The sequence below is a fragment of the Megascapheus bottae genome, chromosome 2 (assembly GCF_031878675.1).
Source record: "Megascapheus bottae isolate mThoBot1 chromosome 2, mThoBot2.hap1, whole genome shotgun sequence".
Lineage (NCBI taxonomy): Eukaryota > Metazoa > Chordata > Mammalia > Rodentia > Geomyidae > Megascapheus > Megascapheus bottae.
In genome coordinates, this window is record NC_143510.1 from 90,022,744 (window position 1) to 90,039,059 (window position 16,316).

At 52.8% G+C, this 16,316-nt stretch overlaps 1 protein-coding gene across 5 annotated transcripts in view; it reads right to left on the reverse strand.

Moving 5' to 3' along the window:
- Positions 1–259: 259 nt before the first annotated feature.
- The window catches only part of Csnk1e (casein kinase 1 epsilon), a 35,119-nt gene continuing 19,062 nt past the window's right edge, over positions 260–16,316 (reverse strand). For 2 of the 5 annotated variants that reach the window (XM_090328699.1, XM_090328698.1), the window contains exons 3-7: positions 11,648–11,758; positions 11,386–11,534; positions 9,060–9,288; positions 8,042–8,212; positions 6,831–7,459 (exon numbers count right to left, since the gene is read on the reverse strand). In XM_090328699.1, coding sequence (XP_090184825.1) covers positions 6,831–7,459; positions 8,042–8,212; positions 9,060–9,288; positions 11,386–11,534; positions 11,648–11,758 — 1,289 coding nt within the window. Of the gene's footprint in view, positions 1,450–2,518; positions 2,582–2,869; positions 3,010–3,100; positions 3,294–3,996; positions 4,058–4,770; positions 6,527–6,621; positions 6,726–6,830; positions 7,460–8,041; positions 8,213–9,059; positions 9,289–11,385; positions 11,535–11,647; positions 11,759–16,316 lie in introns of those variants that run through there. The other 3 variants (XM_090328700.1, XM_090328701.1, XM_090328702.1) reach the window with 3 other exon arrangements.

Sequence of the window (16,316 nt, forward strand, 5' to 3'; positions counted from 1 at the left end):
CCAGAGTTGTGACTGTGACTGTAGAGAGACAGCCTAGACTCAAATCCTGGCTCTGCCACCACAGCTGGGACCACAGTCAAGTCAGTGCTTCACGGGAAGGCCAAGTCTGGCTTTCCAGAACCTTCTCGGGGTGGTCCTAGCATGGGAATCACTGGATCACGCTGATATAGTCTTGTTCCTACCATGGCTGCTCTTAGCAAGACCTTTCAGATCAGCCGGTGATACCCCCCAGGCAAAGAGGTAGACAGAGACTGTCAGGTCACTTTATCCTTTTCTACTTTATTACTTCAAATTAACAACCACAATAAAGCTCAAAAAAGTCCAGTATTTACACAGGAAAAAAGTACAAAATTTCCCCCCAAAGTTCTTCAGTAATTTTTTTTTTGTTTTTTAAATTACAAAGTAATAAAAAGCTTTGCTCTTTAATTTAAAAAAAAAGCGAGAAAAAAAAGGGAAAACAGAGGTAAATAAATTAGGAAATACACACACCAAGAAAACAAACAAGAAATAAAATAAAACCAGTTGTTAATTAGGAAGGCTAAATCCAACACACAGCCCTGACCCCGGGCTCCCCCTCCCTAAGGCAAGGCCCAGGGAGTAATTGGCACCCAGAGCCACAGGCTATCCACAGACTCTGCCCAAAGACCAGGAATGGACAATGGTGCTGCCACAGGCGGGCACTTGGGGGCTGGTGGTAGCAAGGGCGCTCTGAAACCTGAGGGTGTGGAGGTCACTGTCACCCCCTCTCCTTTTCAGGGGATAGAACAGAAACTTGGCCTGGCAGGTGAGGGAGGGCACCTGCTCGAGGAACACAGGACACACACACACACACACACACACGCACACACACACGCACACACACGCATCATGGCCGCGATCTTTCCACCCACCAAAGGTCTCCACAGAGAGGTGAAGGGAGGGCCTGAATGATCAGGAGACATGGGGAAACTATAACAGGGGGTGGCCACTAGAATCTCCAGGGTGGGGGTGGGGTGGGGTGACTCCTTGGATCCGAGGCTTATGAAACCCAGTAGGACTTGACTTTGACTGGCCAAACCATCCTGGACGTGAGTTCCACCGACCGCCTGTGCTGGCTGCATGGGCTCGGCTCTCCAACTCGACAGGATCGCTCCTGGCCAGTGGCGGCAGTGCCGGGATCACGTGGCTGGTGTGGGGCCTTGACATCTGGCTCCTCGGAGCTGGCCTCACCTGGGAGGAGTGTGTGGCAGCCCGGAGGTTGGGGACAGCAGGCAGTGCAGGGACAGGAGTCTTCAGGGCTAAGGACGACCCATCTTTTTTGCCATTGGCAAAATTAAAAAAAATCAAAGAAACAAAATCCATCGTCGGTTTTGTGCTGGGTTTTTTTTTTCTTTTTGTTCATTTGAGTGGTTTTTTTCCCATCTTTTTTTTTGTTGTTTTGTTTTTTTAAAAGAAAATACAGTGAAGACACTAGAAGGAGAATGAAAGAAGAGAAATTAGGTGCCTCTATCTGGGCACTGCCTTTGCTGTGAGAGATGATAGAGGAAAGGCCGCTCTAAGCCCAACTGGGTCACACACACTTGGGGGGGGGGGAACCTTCATGAGGCTAAATCTTTGCCCTGAGTTTCCCCACACTACCTCAAGCCTCTGGCAGCTCAGAACAGCTTTACCCTACTCACCAGAGGCTTTACAGGTCTTTTTTTTTTTTTCTTTTTGGTCAGCTGAGGGACTTGAACTCTGGGCCTGGGCACCCTTCAGCTCAAGGCTAGCTAGCAATCTTCTTTCCATAGCACCACTTCCAGTTTTCTGGTGGTTAATTGGAGATAAGAGTTTCAGAGTGTTTTCTACCTGGGCTGACTTTGAACCTCAAGCCTTAAATCTTAGCCTCCTAAATAGCTAGGATTATAGGCAAGAGCCTGGCTCTTACAGGCCTTCTAACAGTCCCTGTTCTAAATGCCTTGCAGGACTGAACTTGAACCAGTCCAGAGGCTGAGGTGGGCCCTGGAAAGAGGGGGTGGTCCTAAGGGCAGGCACTAATAAGCAGAACTAATCCACACAAGGCCCCAGCTGAGCACAGAAGCCTGGGTCCCAAGTCACGTAGACTCCAAAAGTGTGTGTGTTGACATCAGGGCTTGAACTCAGTGCCTGGACACTGTCCCTTGGCTTTTTTGCTCAAGTCTAGTGCTCTACCACTTGAGTATCAGCTCCACTTCCAGGTTTTTGGTGGTTAGTTGGCGGTAAGAGTTTTATGAACTTTCCTGCCCAGGCTGGTTTTGAAGCACAATCCTCAGATCTCAGCCTCCTGAGGAGCTAGGATTCTAGGCATGAACCAATGGCACCTTACAACTCCAAAGTCTCCCTCCAGAAGCTGTGGTTTGGAGATTCCTGGTGTCCCTGCCTTGGCCTCTTTTGGGGGTTAGGGGGGTTTCATGGTGTCCCATCACGGCCTCCATCTCATTCATACACACTGGTGTTCTCTGGGGCCCAGGTGGTTTCCACCCTGCCAGGCAGGCCTGCTTGTGCAGCAAATACCACTCACCTAAGCAAACACTGGTCCAATGTGGCTTCCTCACTTTCCCAGATGGTCAAATGGCACGCTTGTCTTCCAAGAGAAGGCAGAGATGGGATAAGTTTCATGCACGCCTCTCCCCACTGTGCCACGCCACCTCCCCCACCAGGTCTCTCATGCCAAGAGTAGAGGTTTGGGAACCCAGTGACGCTAAGGTGTCCTTTCACTGAAGCCAGAGCACTCACTGTCTAGGAGGCCACGTAACCACTCCAGGCTAATTCGACCTTGGAATTGGGTGCGTCCCCATCTCCTGTTCCAGGGTGATCAGAGCTGGGAGGGAGGGAGGCTGGCTCTAGTTCTGTCACAGAGGGGGCTGCTCACCTGTGAGGCTGAAATCCGGGAGACCTCTTGCCGTCCAGTGAGGTCTGACGAGGAGACGTTGGCCGGAGCGCCCCTGTGCAGCCTCATGCTCACCTTCCTCTCCCGGTCGGCCCGAGAGATCGCTCTGGGAGAAGTATTGCCTGGAGGGTGAGGAGTGTGGAGAGTCACTCAGTGTGGGTACCAGGGACTCCGCCCACTCAGGTCCAGCCCACAATCCAGGCCCTCACTAACCAGCTTGCTGGATGCGGGAGCACGGGGTAGAAGCCACAGGTTCGGCTGCACTGCGGAGCCGGTTGGCAGTGGCCCCCGTGGGTGGGCCAGGGGGCAGGGCCCGGGTCGTGGAACCACGCAGCTGCCCCATCCTCTCCTCTCGCTCGTGTTCTCGCCGCTCCCGGTCCACGTCCTCGGGGTTCCGGGCTGCACCCTACAAGGACAGCAGATTGGTCAGCTCTGTGAGGCAGGAGATAAACACCTCAAAACCCGGTCACCCTCCATCAAAAAAAGCAAGAGCCCAAGACCCAGGAGGGCTGAGATGGCCCCTGTTTACAGAGCAAAGACACAAAGCCACACAGCACCCAAAGGTGGGAAGGGAGAAGCAGAGAAGCTCCAGCCTCCTGATGGAGTAAGAACTGAGGGGCTAAGTGCCCCCAGGATGACTGAGGGCCTCCTTTGGCCCCTACAACCTGGACCCACTTTAACAAGAGCTCTGCACCCTTAAGGTTTTCAAACTGAGCAGAGAAGGAATTCAGAGGCCTACCTAGCATTCAAGCAGAGGGTACTGGAGAGGAAAGCACAGACTGAGTTACAGCACTAGTTGAGGACAGGGCCAGGACTTGACTGCAGGCCCCTCAGTGGCCAGCCGGGGCTCTTTTCACCAGGGGGGGAGTCCTTCCCCAGTCCTAGACCCAGCCATGGCTCCTGACAAGATCCACACAGATGCTGTGAGCCTTGGGATGGGAGCTAGGAAAGCCAGAGAAGCAGCTAGGCTGGACACCCCAGGGAAGAAAGAGGCCCAGCAGGCACGGCTGTCGAGGAAGGATGCTGCACCCGGGGCCCTCTAGCCACTGCGGCCCCAGTGCAGGAGGAAGGGAGAGAGGTGGGGCAGAGAGCAGCATTTGCTGCATTACCTAGCTGGTCCTGGGGCCGTCCACAGGGAAGGGCAGGGGGCTGGCGAGAGGGGGGCCGGATCTGTGGAGGAGAGAGCTGTGGGCTGAGTTAGGCCACGGGGTGTGGGAAACCCCATCTTTCCCAGAAACTAGCTGAGAAAGCCCTGCTGCCCTAACATGGGTGAGCGTCTTCAGGCACTTCAGCTGGGTGGTGGCTAGGATCAGAAGGACTACTGAATCCTGGGGCCACCAAGCCCGGCTAGGGCCTCTTCCTGGGGTCCATTCTGAAGCAGGTTTTGCATTCAGAAATGAGGCACAGGTGCCAACAACCTTATAGTTATCTGTTCTGGCTACAGAGCCTCAGGATTAGAGAAGATCTGGGGGTTTGAGGCCAGGTTCTGCCACCCAGTTCTTTCTAAAGACTGGTCTTCAGAGACCTTTCTCTGTCATCTCAACTAACCCACCAAACAGGTGTGGGGCTGTCAGACCCTCATTCGCTAATTGGCAGACTCAGCCAGACACACAGCCCAAACAGAGACAAATGGCACCCACAGGTCCTCTGAGGTCACAGCACACTGCCTAGGAAGGCAAAAAAACATTTAGCAGGGAGACTACAACTAATGAGGCTGAGTGACATTAATGGCGCTGTAGAGCCAGTTGCAGAGTGCTTAACTGCAGTCCAGCGCTTGGCCGCCCTGCAGGCTCAGGCCAATGCCAGCCCTGTGGGCAGGAGGAAGAGGGCCATCCCCACCATTCCACGATCTCAAGCGTCACATCAAGAAAAGCACACCGGGGAGCTTTTCTAGTCTTTATTTGCCCATAAGAAAATACAAAATGTTGCCAGGCGCCGATGGCTCACACCTGTAATCCTAGTTACTCAGAAGGTTGAGATTGGAAGACTGCAGTTCAAGGACAGACCAGGCAAAAAGTCTGTGAGACTCTTATCTACAATTAACAACCAGAAAAGCAGAAGTGGTGCTGTGGCTCAAAGTGGTAGACTGCTTGGGCTAAAGAGCTCAGGGACAACGCTCAGGCCCAGAGTTCAAGCCCCACGACCAGAAAAAAAAAAAAAAAAAAAAGAGAAAAAAGAAAAAGGAAAAGAAAATATAAAATGTCAAAATCTGGTCATCTGGCTGTCTGTGGTAGAGTGGTGTTTCCTCTTGGCCAGCTGGTTGGACCACAGAATAGTGTCTGTATGCTGAGAACGGTATCCCAGGCGTCAAGTATCCAGGGGAGTCTGGTGCCCTGATGACATGGGAAGACTACTGCAAGGTCAAGGTGAAGGTCAAGCTCCTTTGACAAGTCCACAATCCAAGGTGTCCAGTATGGAGTCCTGCCTGCTGCAAGTGATAGCTTCCTGTAGAGTGGGTGGCCTGGCCTGGCATTAGAGTGACAGAGGTGTGAGGTCCCTCCTGAATGTTTTATAGAGGCTCTTGTTGCTGGGGTTCACTAGGGCAGGCATGGCGCTGAGGCCTTTCTTCTGCTTTGGACTTCTGAATCCGAGGATGGCAGAGGGTGGTCAGAGTACCAGCAATGGAGTGGAGAAGGGGCATCTGGCCTGGCTTGTGCTGGCTGGTCTGGCACGAGGCATGGTAAAGGAGGCTTGCAGAGCAGCTGTCCACAGAACTTTCTGGATGACAAGTGTTTTGCCTTGTTGGGTATGGCAGGCACTCATGGCTGCTGAGAACTTGAAATGTGGTGATGGCAACTGAAGTGATTTCATCTGCATTTATTTGAGTCAGTTAAAGACGATAGCACCACCACGGCCAGTGGCTTTCCAGTGCACCTCACAGGTCTAGGGAGTTAAGCAAGGGCTAAGCCCACCAGAGCTGACCTTTAACTGCAAGTGCCCAGGCTCTTCCACGCTGGAAGGCACCCACCTCCCTCGTGCCGAGGAGGCCTTTCCCCGAACTTTCTGGCCTATGACACCCATCCCTACCTAATCTTTGTTGCCCTCTTTAAGAACAATAAAACAAGACCAGTCCACGGATGGATCCAGAGGGGAGAGGAGCCCAACACCAACGTGCCTATCTTGGCATTCAGGAAGACACGGTCCCAGTCGTCAGCCTCTGGCAGGCCCAAGATTGCCGTGAAAAGAGACTCACACCAGGGCGGAGAGGAGAGAGGCTTTAATGAGCTCAGGGTCAGTCAATACAGAGGCTGCTGAAGATCCCCGATTCTGGGGCCTGTATCCACAGGACCCTTCCAGGCAAAGGCCACAATTCCTTCTTCAGGCTTGTCCTGACTCTCAGTAGTGGCTGCTTCATTCCTGAAAATCCCATGCACGGCCTTTTCTTCCACACCCTCTCCACTGAACAGCCATCTTTCAAGGGGCTACCAGCCTTGCCATCCTAAGCGATGTTTGCTCAGGCCTGGCCCCGCTGCTCTCAGGCCTGGCCCTGCTGCTTGCAGGCACACCTGGTGATGTCAGAACTGGGGCCCTGGAGTCCAGACCACAGGCCAGTAGTTTTGGGAAGGCAGCTCTTCCACCTCCTCCATCTCCTCCAGGGGCCTATCTGAGGGGCCCTGGGTGCCCAGGGGCACCGGGCACCTGGAAGGGACAGAGAGATCACAGCTGAAGCTCAGCTTCATGCTTATGGGCCAAACAGTGGGTCCTGGAAGGGTTAAGCTGTAGTAGGTCCTTACCAGTAGGTGGGTGGGCACATAGGCCCGGCACATGGCCAGGGACCAGGGCGAGGCGGTGCAAGAGCGTTGCTGTCCTGGGGCAGAGCCTGGCTCGAGGAAGCCCCCTTTTCCAGAAGAGACGTGAAACAAGACATACGATTTCACGAATTCCGGAGCTCCAGGAATGGTGGTTGAATACTTCTTCCCATCCCATCCCACCCCTAGGACCCTTAAAAGTGGGAGACAGAGCTACCTAGCCAGACCCAGGGTCCCATGACCAGAAAGAAAGAAGCCACCGTGAAAGGGTCCAGGCTAGACAGGGAGGCTTGGGTGAAGGTGGTAGCCTGGCACGTGGAGAACAAGAGGAACAGGATGGTACAGACAGCGATCAGGACAGCAGAGGGACTTGACAGCATCAGCCACGACCTGCCACAGGGACCCTGGCAGGACCTGAAGCAGGACCAGGTCCGCCATGGCCTGGCCAGAGGCGGCGCCTCGCCTGGCCCACACCTCACAGGATGGCACATCCTGTCCACATAGATGCAGCTGGAGAGGGGGGTGTGTGGGACACCAGCGAGGTCACTGCGGCTCTCCAGCTCATACCTCCCGCCTGCTGGGAGCCCCACCTGCCACCAGGCCACGCTGGCACTAGGAGTCAGGGCCTTCCCCAGCCAGTCCCCCAAGCCCGTGTTGGCCTCCAGGTGACTCACAAATTTGAGCATGTTCCAGTCGAAGACGTAGTCATAGGAGAAGCCCTGCCGGTGGAAGAGGTTGCGGAAGAGCTGGCGTAGGTAGGAGTAGTCGGGCTTGTCATCAAACCGCAGGGAGCGGCAGAAGTTGAGGTATGTTGAGAACTCAGCTGGTGGGGGTTGGAGAGGACAGAGGAAGCCATGTGAGGCCCATGCGTGCAAGAGCCTGGCAGACCCTGCTGCTCCTGCCACCCACTGCCCTGACAGATGCTCTGAATTGGGGAGGGCAGGACAGCACTTTGGTGTGGAGACTGGGCCATGGCTGTCATCATCTCAAAAAAGCTCATCCGAGCTGGGTACGGATGGTTCACACCTGTAACCCTGGCTCTGTGGACTACAGTTCAAAGCCAGCCTGAAGAACATTCATGAGACTTTTACCTCCAATTATGGACCAAAAAAGCCAGAAGTTGAGCTGTGGCTCAAGTGGTAGAGTGCCAGCTTTGAGCAAAAAAGTTCAACGCCTAGGACTTGAGCTCAAGCTCCAGGACCAGCACACATGAACACATAAAGGCTGAGCCAAACCCAGAGATGTGCCAGCATGAGCGTGGACTGCAGACGCCTGGTATCTAACAGCCGAGGAGCTGGGGGAACCTGGGGCCCCAGCACACTGCAGTAACAGGCAGCCCCATGAGCAATGCTTGGGTGGCCAGGCTTGGGGGAGCCTCATCCAGCCCCTCCCGCTGGCTACTCACAGGGGTATCCTTTGCAGAGGACCTCGATGGGTGTCGACATCTTCTTCTCGCTGATCCGCTCGTACTTCTGGCGCTTGGTGGCTGCTTTGAGGCCCTGCCAAGGCAGGGAGCCCAGGTTGAAGTACATGAGCACGTAGCCCAGACTTTCCAGGTCGTCTCGACGGCTTTGCTCTGCGGAGCCAGAGGTGAGGTGAGGTGAGGTGGGGGCGTGGCCATTCAGGTCCTCAGCATTGATCCTCACTGAGCACCCGCATCAGACAACCCCTTCCCAAAGCCCACTGGCTTCCTACAGCCCTGCTCCCCCCTCCTCCAGATATCCCCGTTTCTTTCTTTCTTTCTTTCTTTCTTTTTTGTTTATTTTGTTTTGTCTTTCATGTGTATATGGTACTGAGAAATCAAACCCAGGGCTTCGTGCATGCTAGGCAAGCATTCCACCACTAAGCCACATTCTAGCCCCCTGCGTTTTGTTTCGCTGGTCCTGGGGCTTGACCTTAGGGCCTGAGCACTATCACTGGACTTTCTTGAGGTTACAGCTCTAACCACTTGAGCCACACAGCACCACTTCTGGATCACCCCCACCCCCCGCCCTGTGTATGTGGTACTGAGGAATTGAACCCGGGTCTTCGTGCATACTAGGTAAGCACTCTACCAGTAGGCCATGCTCTGACTCCCCCAGCCCTCCCCGTGCTCCAAGCTCAGAAGCTATTTCAATAAACAGTGAGTGGGTACCATTGATCCTTGCCTGTCCAGGGAAGAGAGCAAAGGGTGACACAAGACTAGGCCGGGGTCAAAACTGGTCATCTGCATGCTCTTAAGCAGCCACAGGTGATAACTGGGGAACCCTCGTTACCCATCCACAGGGCTGCCATGAGAACGAAGCAGGGTATACAAAGGCATGGGCAGCTTTGCTTATAATGGGAAAGTAAGGGCTGTGGGGTCTGAGGCTCACCAAAAAGGTATCGGGGCCTCCAAACCAAAGCTGGGCCAGGGGCGTTTGCTCTAGGCCCCGTCCACTCACCGATGCCCAGGTGGGTATTGATGGAGGCGTAGCGGGCAGTGCCAGTCAGGTTCTTGTTTTCCCGGTAGGGAATGTGCTGGTGGGTGCGGGCGTCCCGGTACTTCTTGGCCAGGCCGAAGTCGATGATGTACACCAGGTTGCCTTTTTTCCCCAGGCCCATTAGAAAATTGTCAGGCTTGACGTCTCGGTGGATGAAGTTCTTGGAGTGGATGTACTCGATCCGGCTGATCTGGGGAGGAGCGGGGACACAAATGTTCAATGGAAAACCCTTACCATGTGCTCCAGAGGCTGGCCTGGGCTGAGGCTGGAGGGACAGTAAATGTACAGGCGATCCCTGCCCAGGTGAAGGACAGGAAGGACGATTTCAGACAAGACTTCTGAGGTAAAGTGACATTAGGATGGAGTCTGACACAAGAGTTTATAAACGTGAACACAAACTCCAACTGAGGACATGATGAGAGACAGACAGGGAGAGAGCGCAAAGAGGAGAGCCGATGTCAAGACTCCAAAGGAAAGTAGAGCAAGAGACGCACTCAGGTTCCTATGGAACCGTGGGTGGCTCAACCACACAGGAAGCGGAGAGCCAGGAGCACGGAGGCAATCAGATCCAGAAGGGGAAAGCTGGGAGCAACGAGGACAAAAGCAAGCTGGACACCAGCGGCTCTCGCTTGCCATTCTCCGTACTCAGGAGGCTGGTATCTGAGGATTTCGGTTCAAGGCCAGTATGAGCAGGAAAGTCTGCAGACTTTTTTTTTTCCCCAAAAACTAAACTCAAGGCCTGGGAACTATCTTGGAGCTGTCTCAAGGCTAGTACTCTACCACGTGAGCCACAGCACCACTTCTGGCTTTTTCTGTTTATGTGGAACTATAGAATCAAATCCAGGGCTTCATGCACGCTAGGCAAGCACTCTGCCCACTAAGCTACATTCCCAGCTCCGTGGGAGACTTTTATCTCCAATGAAACACCAGAAAAGCAGGAAGTAGCGCTAGAGCTCAAAGTGGTAGAGCACTAGTTTTGAGCTGAAGAGCTAAGGAACAGTACCCAGATACAAAGTTCAAGCCCCACAACCAATAATTTTTTTAAAAAAGCCTAAACACAGAAACCCAGAGGGATAACTTCCAAGAGGAAGAAACACATAGCCCCTTCTTGTTTTTTTTTCCCCCTTCTTGGCAGTATTAAGATTTTGAACTCAGGACGTCATGCTTGCTAGTCATCAAGGTGCTGTACCATGTGGGCCATGTCTCCAGACCTTCTTTTTTTTTTTGAGGGGTGTGTGTGTTTACTGGGCTTAAACTCCAGGCCTGGGCTCTTGTCCTTGAGCTTTATCGCTCAAGGATGGTCTCTACCAACTAGTTCCACAGCTCCACTTTTTCTGGTTAATTTGAGATGAGTCTCTCTGGTTTGTTTGCCCCAGCTGGCTTCAAACCAAAGTCAGCACCAGATCCACTTTAAGTGGTGATTTTTTTCCTTTCCCTAAACTCAAATACCCATGCTATGCCATGGCTCTGGCATGGCTCCCATGCTCTGGCAGATCAATTGACCCCCTTCTGGGCCTCAGCTTTAGCATGGCTAAATACTATCTCCTGGAGCTCCTCTGAGTTTCCCTGTGTATGAGCCATCTAGACACACATGACCTGAAATGCAAGGTGTTCATAGACCAGGGCCCAACAAGCCACACTGCCCATACCACATCCAGAAACTAGTTTATTGTGAGGTGCCGTGGATGGAACCCAAGGCCTCACTCGCTAAGTGTATAATCCATCCCTCAATGGCTTTGTTAGCCCAGCCTTATCTTTTTCTGCTTCGTTTTTTTCTGTGTTGTTGTTATTTTTGTTGTTGTTTTGAGAACTGTCCTTAGGTAGCTGAGGCCAGCCTCAAGTGTGGGTGGCTGGGATTACGGGTGTGGCTACCTCACCCAGCCTGGTTTGTCTTTCTAACAAAGCCGCCTTCTGTATACCAGGGCTGTACAACCTAACACCTACTTTGGCCGGGCACTGTGTGGCACCTCACAATTAATCCCCAAAAGAGTCTGACAAAGAGGAGACTCATACCAGCTGATGGCGGCTCAGAGGCTTAACGATTCATTTTGGGTCACCGCAAGGGGAAGGCCCAGGCCCCAAGGTAGGAGGCAGGCTTGGCTGGTCTGCAGCTGGGCCTGGAATCTGCATTCTACATAGAGGATTTGGCCGCAAGGAACCAAGGTCCCCCGACCAGAAGCCAGGCCAGTCCTCTACCCTTTCCCCAGTACCCAGAGCAGGTTCAGAGGCGGGGCTGGCAGCTGTGCCCTCTAGCATAACCCGGGCAGGGGAGCAAGTGGGGGCTCACCATCTGGTCGGCCAGGAGCAGCACCGTCTTGAGGCTGAACTTGCGGGAACAGAAGTTGAAGAGGTCCTCGAGGCTGGGCCCCAGCAGCTCCATGACCATCACATTGTAGTCGCCCTCAGCACCGCACCACTTGATGGACGGGATTCCCACTGCGTCAGGGAAGGGGGACAGTCACAGCCTGTGGGGCCCCTCCTTCCCCCCGGCACAGCCCAAATCCCATCAGGTGCCACCCCACTCCACCCCCCCATGAGCCCAGGCTCACCTCCCCCCTGCATCATCTTGTAGAACTTGCTCTCGATGTGTAGCTGCGGGTGCTTCGTCTTCACACATTCAAGCTTGATGGCTACCTCTTCACCAGAGGCAATGTTGGCACCTGTGAGGACGAAGGACCAGGGTCACCTGCCTCGGCCAGCTGGGTTCCCCACTCAGCACGTCTGAGGCTGCTGGGCCCCAAGCCTGGAGGCTCAGGGCCTCTACAGAGGCTGAGAACAGTCTACACAGCCATCAAGGCATGGACCTGGAGACCCTGGAGGCTGAGCGCTGACCTCCATCACCATCCCACCCAGGACTAATCCTGGAAACAAATGAGGCCAAAGTGACCGAGGAGAGGAGTCAAGAGCCCAGTGGGGAGGTGTACACCCTCAACAATCCCAAACTTCAAACAGCAGCCAGCGGCTCACACCTGTCATCCTAGCTACTCAGGAGGCTGAGATCTGAGGATCAAGGTTCAAAGCCAGCCCAGGCACAAAAGGACCAGAGACTCTTATCTCCAATTAACCTCTAGAAAATGGGAAGTGGGGCTTGGCTCAAGGGTAGGGCGGTAGCCTTGAGCTGAAGAGCTCAGGGACAGCACCCAGGCCACATGACCCCCCCCAAGATGGCTCATCTCGCTTGAGTACCCGTTACACAAGTGAGGAAACTGAGACCCAGCCAGGAGACATGACTAGTGACAAACTCATGAGAGCCTCAGTTCTCTTGGCTTCTGGTGTGGGCACCAGAGTCCTGTCTGCACCTCTGCTTCTCCTCGGCTCCTACACTCACCTGAAGTCAGGACAGGTTTCACCAAAACCCCTCCCACACACAGAGGCCCAGATCTCAGCCTGGGCCTAGTCCAAGGCTCAAGAAATCACAGGAAGTCAGGCACGGCGGTTCTCACCTATAATTTCAGCTACTTGGAAATCGAGATAAAAACATTATAGCGAGGGCAGCCTGGATAAAAAGTTAGCAACACTTGTCTGTAAGACTCAGCCACTGAGAAGGCTGAGATCTGAGGATCAAGGTTTTAAACTAGCCCAGGCAGGAAATCTGAGACTCTTATTTCCAATGAAAAAAAGCCAGCAAAAAAGCCAGAAGCAGAGGTGTAGCTCATGTGTAGAATACCAGTCTTACGAATAGCAAGAGGCTAGGCACAGTGGCTCACACCTGTAATCCTACCTAGTCAGGAGCTGAGATCTGAGGATCTCAGTTCAAAGCCAGCCTGGGCACTAAAGTCTGTGAGACTCTTACCTCCAATTAACCACCAGAAAATTGGAAGTGGTGCTATGGCTCCATGGTAAGGTGGTAGCCTTGAGCTAAAGAACTCAGGGACATCTCCCAGGCAGAGTTCAAGCCCCATGACCCACAAAAACAAACAACAACAACAAAAACTCAGCTAGGCAAGACTCTGAATTCAAGGGTCCTGAGTACTGCCACACTCATGTGCGCCCACATGAAAACACACATACACACACACACACACACACACACACACACACACACACACACACACACACGCTTAGCAAGACTATCCCAAAGAACAAGTAGGCACAGTGGTACAGGCTAAGCTGGGTGGAGGGTGGGGTCCCTCCCAGGACCAGCAGTGAGGCTGGTGGTCCGTGAATAGCACAGCACTGTCACATGAGCATTGAGCAATGGCCAGGAGGCACCAGCACAGCACAGACATTGGAAAAGCTGCACCTTCAAGTAAGGAAGGGGTCAGTCAGTGCTGCTGTGGAGATGGGACAAGACCGGCACTGGGCAGTCACTCACCTGGGCCTTTGCGCATGATGGGCAAGCACTCTACCACTTTAGACCAAACTCCCACCCCCCCCACCTCCACCAGCCCCACAAGACTCTCTTATCTCCAGTTAGCCACACAAAACCAGAAATGGCTCTGTGGCTCAAAGTGGAAGCGTGCTGGCTTTAAGCAAAAGAGCTCAGGGACAGGGTCCATGGCCTAAGTTCACATCCTACAACCAACAAAAAAGGTGTGTGGGGTGCCGGGAGTTTGGCCTAGTGGTTAAAGTGCTTGCCTAGCATGCATGAAGACCCGGGTTCGATTCCTTGGTACCACATACATAGAAAAAAGCCAGAAATGGTGCTGAGGCTCAAGTGGTAGAGCTCTAGCCTTGAGAAAGTCCAAGGACAGTGTTCAGGCCCTGAGCTCAAGCCCAGGACTGGCAAAAAAAAAAAAGGTGTGTGGGGGCGGGGGAAGGAAGGGCTGGGAGCGTGGCCTAGAGCGCTTGTCTAGCATGCATAAAGCCCTGGGTTCAATTCCTAGGGACCACACATACGCAGAAAAAGCCCAAAGTATTGCTGTGGCTCAATGGTAGAGTGCTAGCCTTGAGAAAGCCCAAGGACAGTGCCCACACCCTGAGTTCAAACCCAAAGACTGGAGGGGGGAAAAAAAAGGACAAACTGAAGGACTCCATTGTGAAGTGTGTCCAGAACAAAGGCCACTCTAGAGACAGGAAATGGGATGGTCAGGAAGGGTAGGGGACACAGAGATGGCTGCTTGAAGGGAACTAGTACTCTTTCAAGAAGGCAGAGGAGGGGGGCCGGAAGTTTGGCCTAGTGGTAAGAGTGCTTGCCTAGCATGTACAAAGACCCGGGTTTGATTCCTCAATACCACATACATAGGTGAAGAAAAAAAAAAGCCAGAAGTGGTGCTATGGCTCAAGTGGTAGAGGTCTAATCTTGAAAAAGCCCAAGGAGCTCAAGACAGTGACATGGCAAAAAAAAAAAAAAAAAAGAAGAAAAAGAAGGCAAAGGAGGCCGGGAATGTGGCCTAGTGGTAAAGTGTTCACCTAGCATGCATGAAGGCCTGGGTTCCATTCCTTGGTACCACTTATACAGAAAAGGGGAAATGGCACTGTGGCTTAAGTGGCAGAGAGCTAGACTTGAGCAGAAAATGTCCAAGGACACTGTGCCCAAGCCCCAGGACTGGCAAAAAAAATAAAAAAAGAAGGCAGAGGAAGCATGTGTTAGAACGTGAGTGTTAGAACATGACAGGATAGGCAGGCATGGTGGCCTAGCTACTCAGGAGACTGAGATCTAAGGATCAAGGTTCAAAATCAGCCTGGACACAAAAGAACCTGAGACTCCAATTAACCTCTAGAAAATGGGAAGTGGGGCTTGGCTCAAGGGTAGGGCGGTAGCCTTGAGCTGAAGAGCTCAGGGACAGGGCCTAGGCCCAGGAGTAGGGTAGCAGCCTTGAGCTGAAGAGCTCAGGGACAGCACTTCAGGCAGAGTTCAAGCCCCATGACCCACCAGAAAAAAAAGAACCTGATGGGTGCTGGTTGCACACATTTGCATTTTTTTTCTTGTTCTCTTTCACACTGTGCTTGGACTCTCTCAAGGCTAGCGCTCTACCACTTGAGCCACAGCACCACTTCTGGGTTTTTCTGTGGTACTGAGGAATGAAACAGGGTCTTCGTGCTTGCCAGGCGAGCACTCTACCATCAGGCCAGGCTCCTGGGCCTCTGTGGGTCTCTTTTGAGGCAGTCTTGCTCACTCTGAGGCCCACACTGGCCTTAACCCCTAGCTCCCTCAGGCTCAGCCTCCTGAACGCAAGGATTCCAGGAGTATACCGCCACGCTGGGTTGTGATCTAATTTTATGTCTTAGGAATTTTACTTCAAAAGCAAGTGACAGATGAGACCTGTTTGTTTCCATTTCCAAACATGCAATTAGGGACATACACATACGATGGAACTCTCCACAAAAGGGAATCACTTAACATGTCAGCTGGTGGTTACTGGTGGAGGAAGGCAGAGGAGGCCAGCAAGAGACCCGGGGGCTTTCAGCTGAGAGAATTTCTGAGAAGGTGTTAATACAATCTTGGAATGAGAGCCACCTCTCACTCAATATCCTCCCTCCCCCTCCAAAATGAAAACCCCTCTGCCTGGCAAAACCATTGTGAGGCAGGTAGGAGAGACTCCCCAGGAAGGAGGGCGAGGGATGTGAACAGATTCGCAGAGAAAGATCATTAACATGAATGGCTTACTCATCCCAGAGGATGTGCAATCTCCTTAAGAGAAATGCCAATTAAATGATCCCTAAAGACTATGTCTCAGCTGGCTGTCAGAAGTCCCCAGACAAGATAGCATCTGTTCACTGGCAGGGGCAGTGGGAGGAGAAGAGGGTGACCAGCACCTCCATTTCCTGGGGGCTGGCCACACCCTGGCACAGTGCAATGGAGACTCACAAGGGTGTGGCTAAGGCTGTAACTGTGACAGACAGCTTGAAAAGACCTCTCCCCATGTCTAGCCTGGGCATTGGTTAAAGAACAGCCCATTCAGAAGACCAAATAAGAGAAAAAGGGAGAGAATGAGTAAGGCTTTCTGTGCAGAAATGGGATATGCATTCTATGCCTCCCTTTCTTAAACACAGCGTTCTGGGGGCAACACCTCATTGGATTCCTTGTTGCATGTTAATGGTATAGTATCTTAATAAAGATGCTCTCTACCATTAGGCCAGGACCTAGTGGTAGAGTGCTTGCCTAGCATGCATGAAAACCCAGGTTTGATTCCTTGGTACCAAATACATAGAAAAAAGCCGGAAGTGGTGCTGTGGCTCAAGTGATAGAGCTCTAGCTTTGAGAAAAGTCCAAGGACAGTGCTCAGGCCCTGAGTTCAAGCCCCACAACTGGCCAAAAAAAAAAAAAAAAAAAAA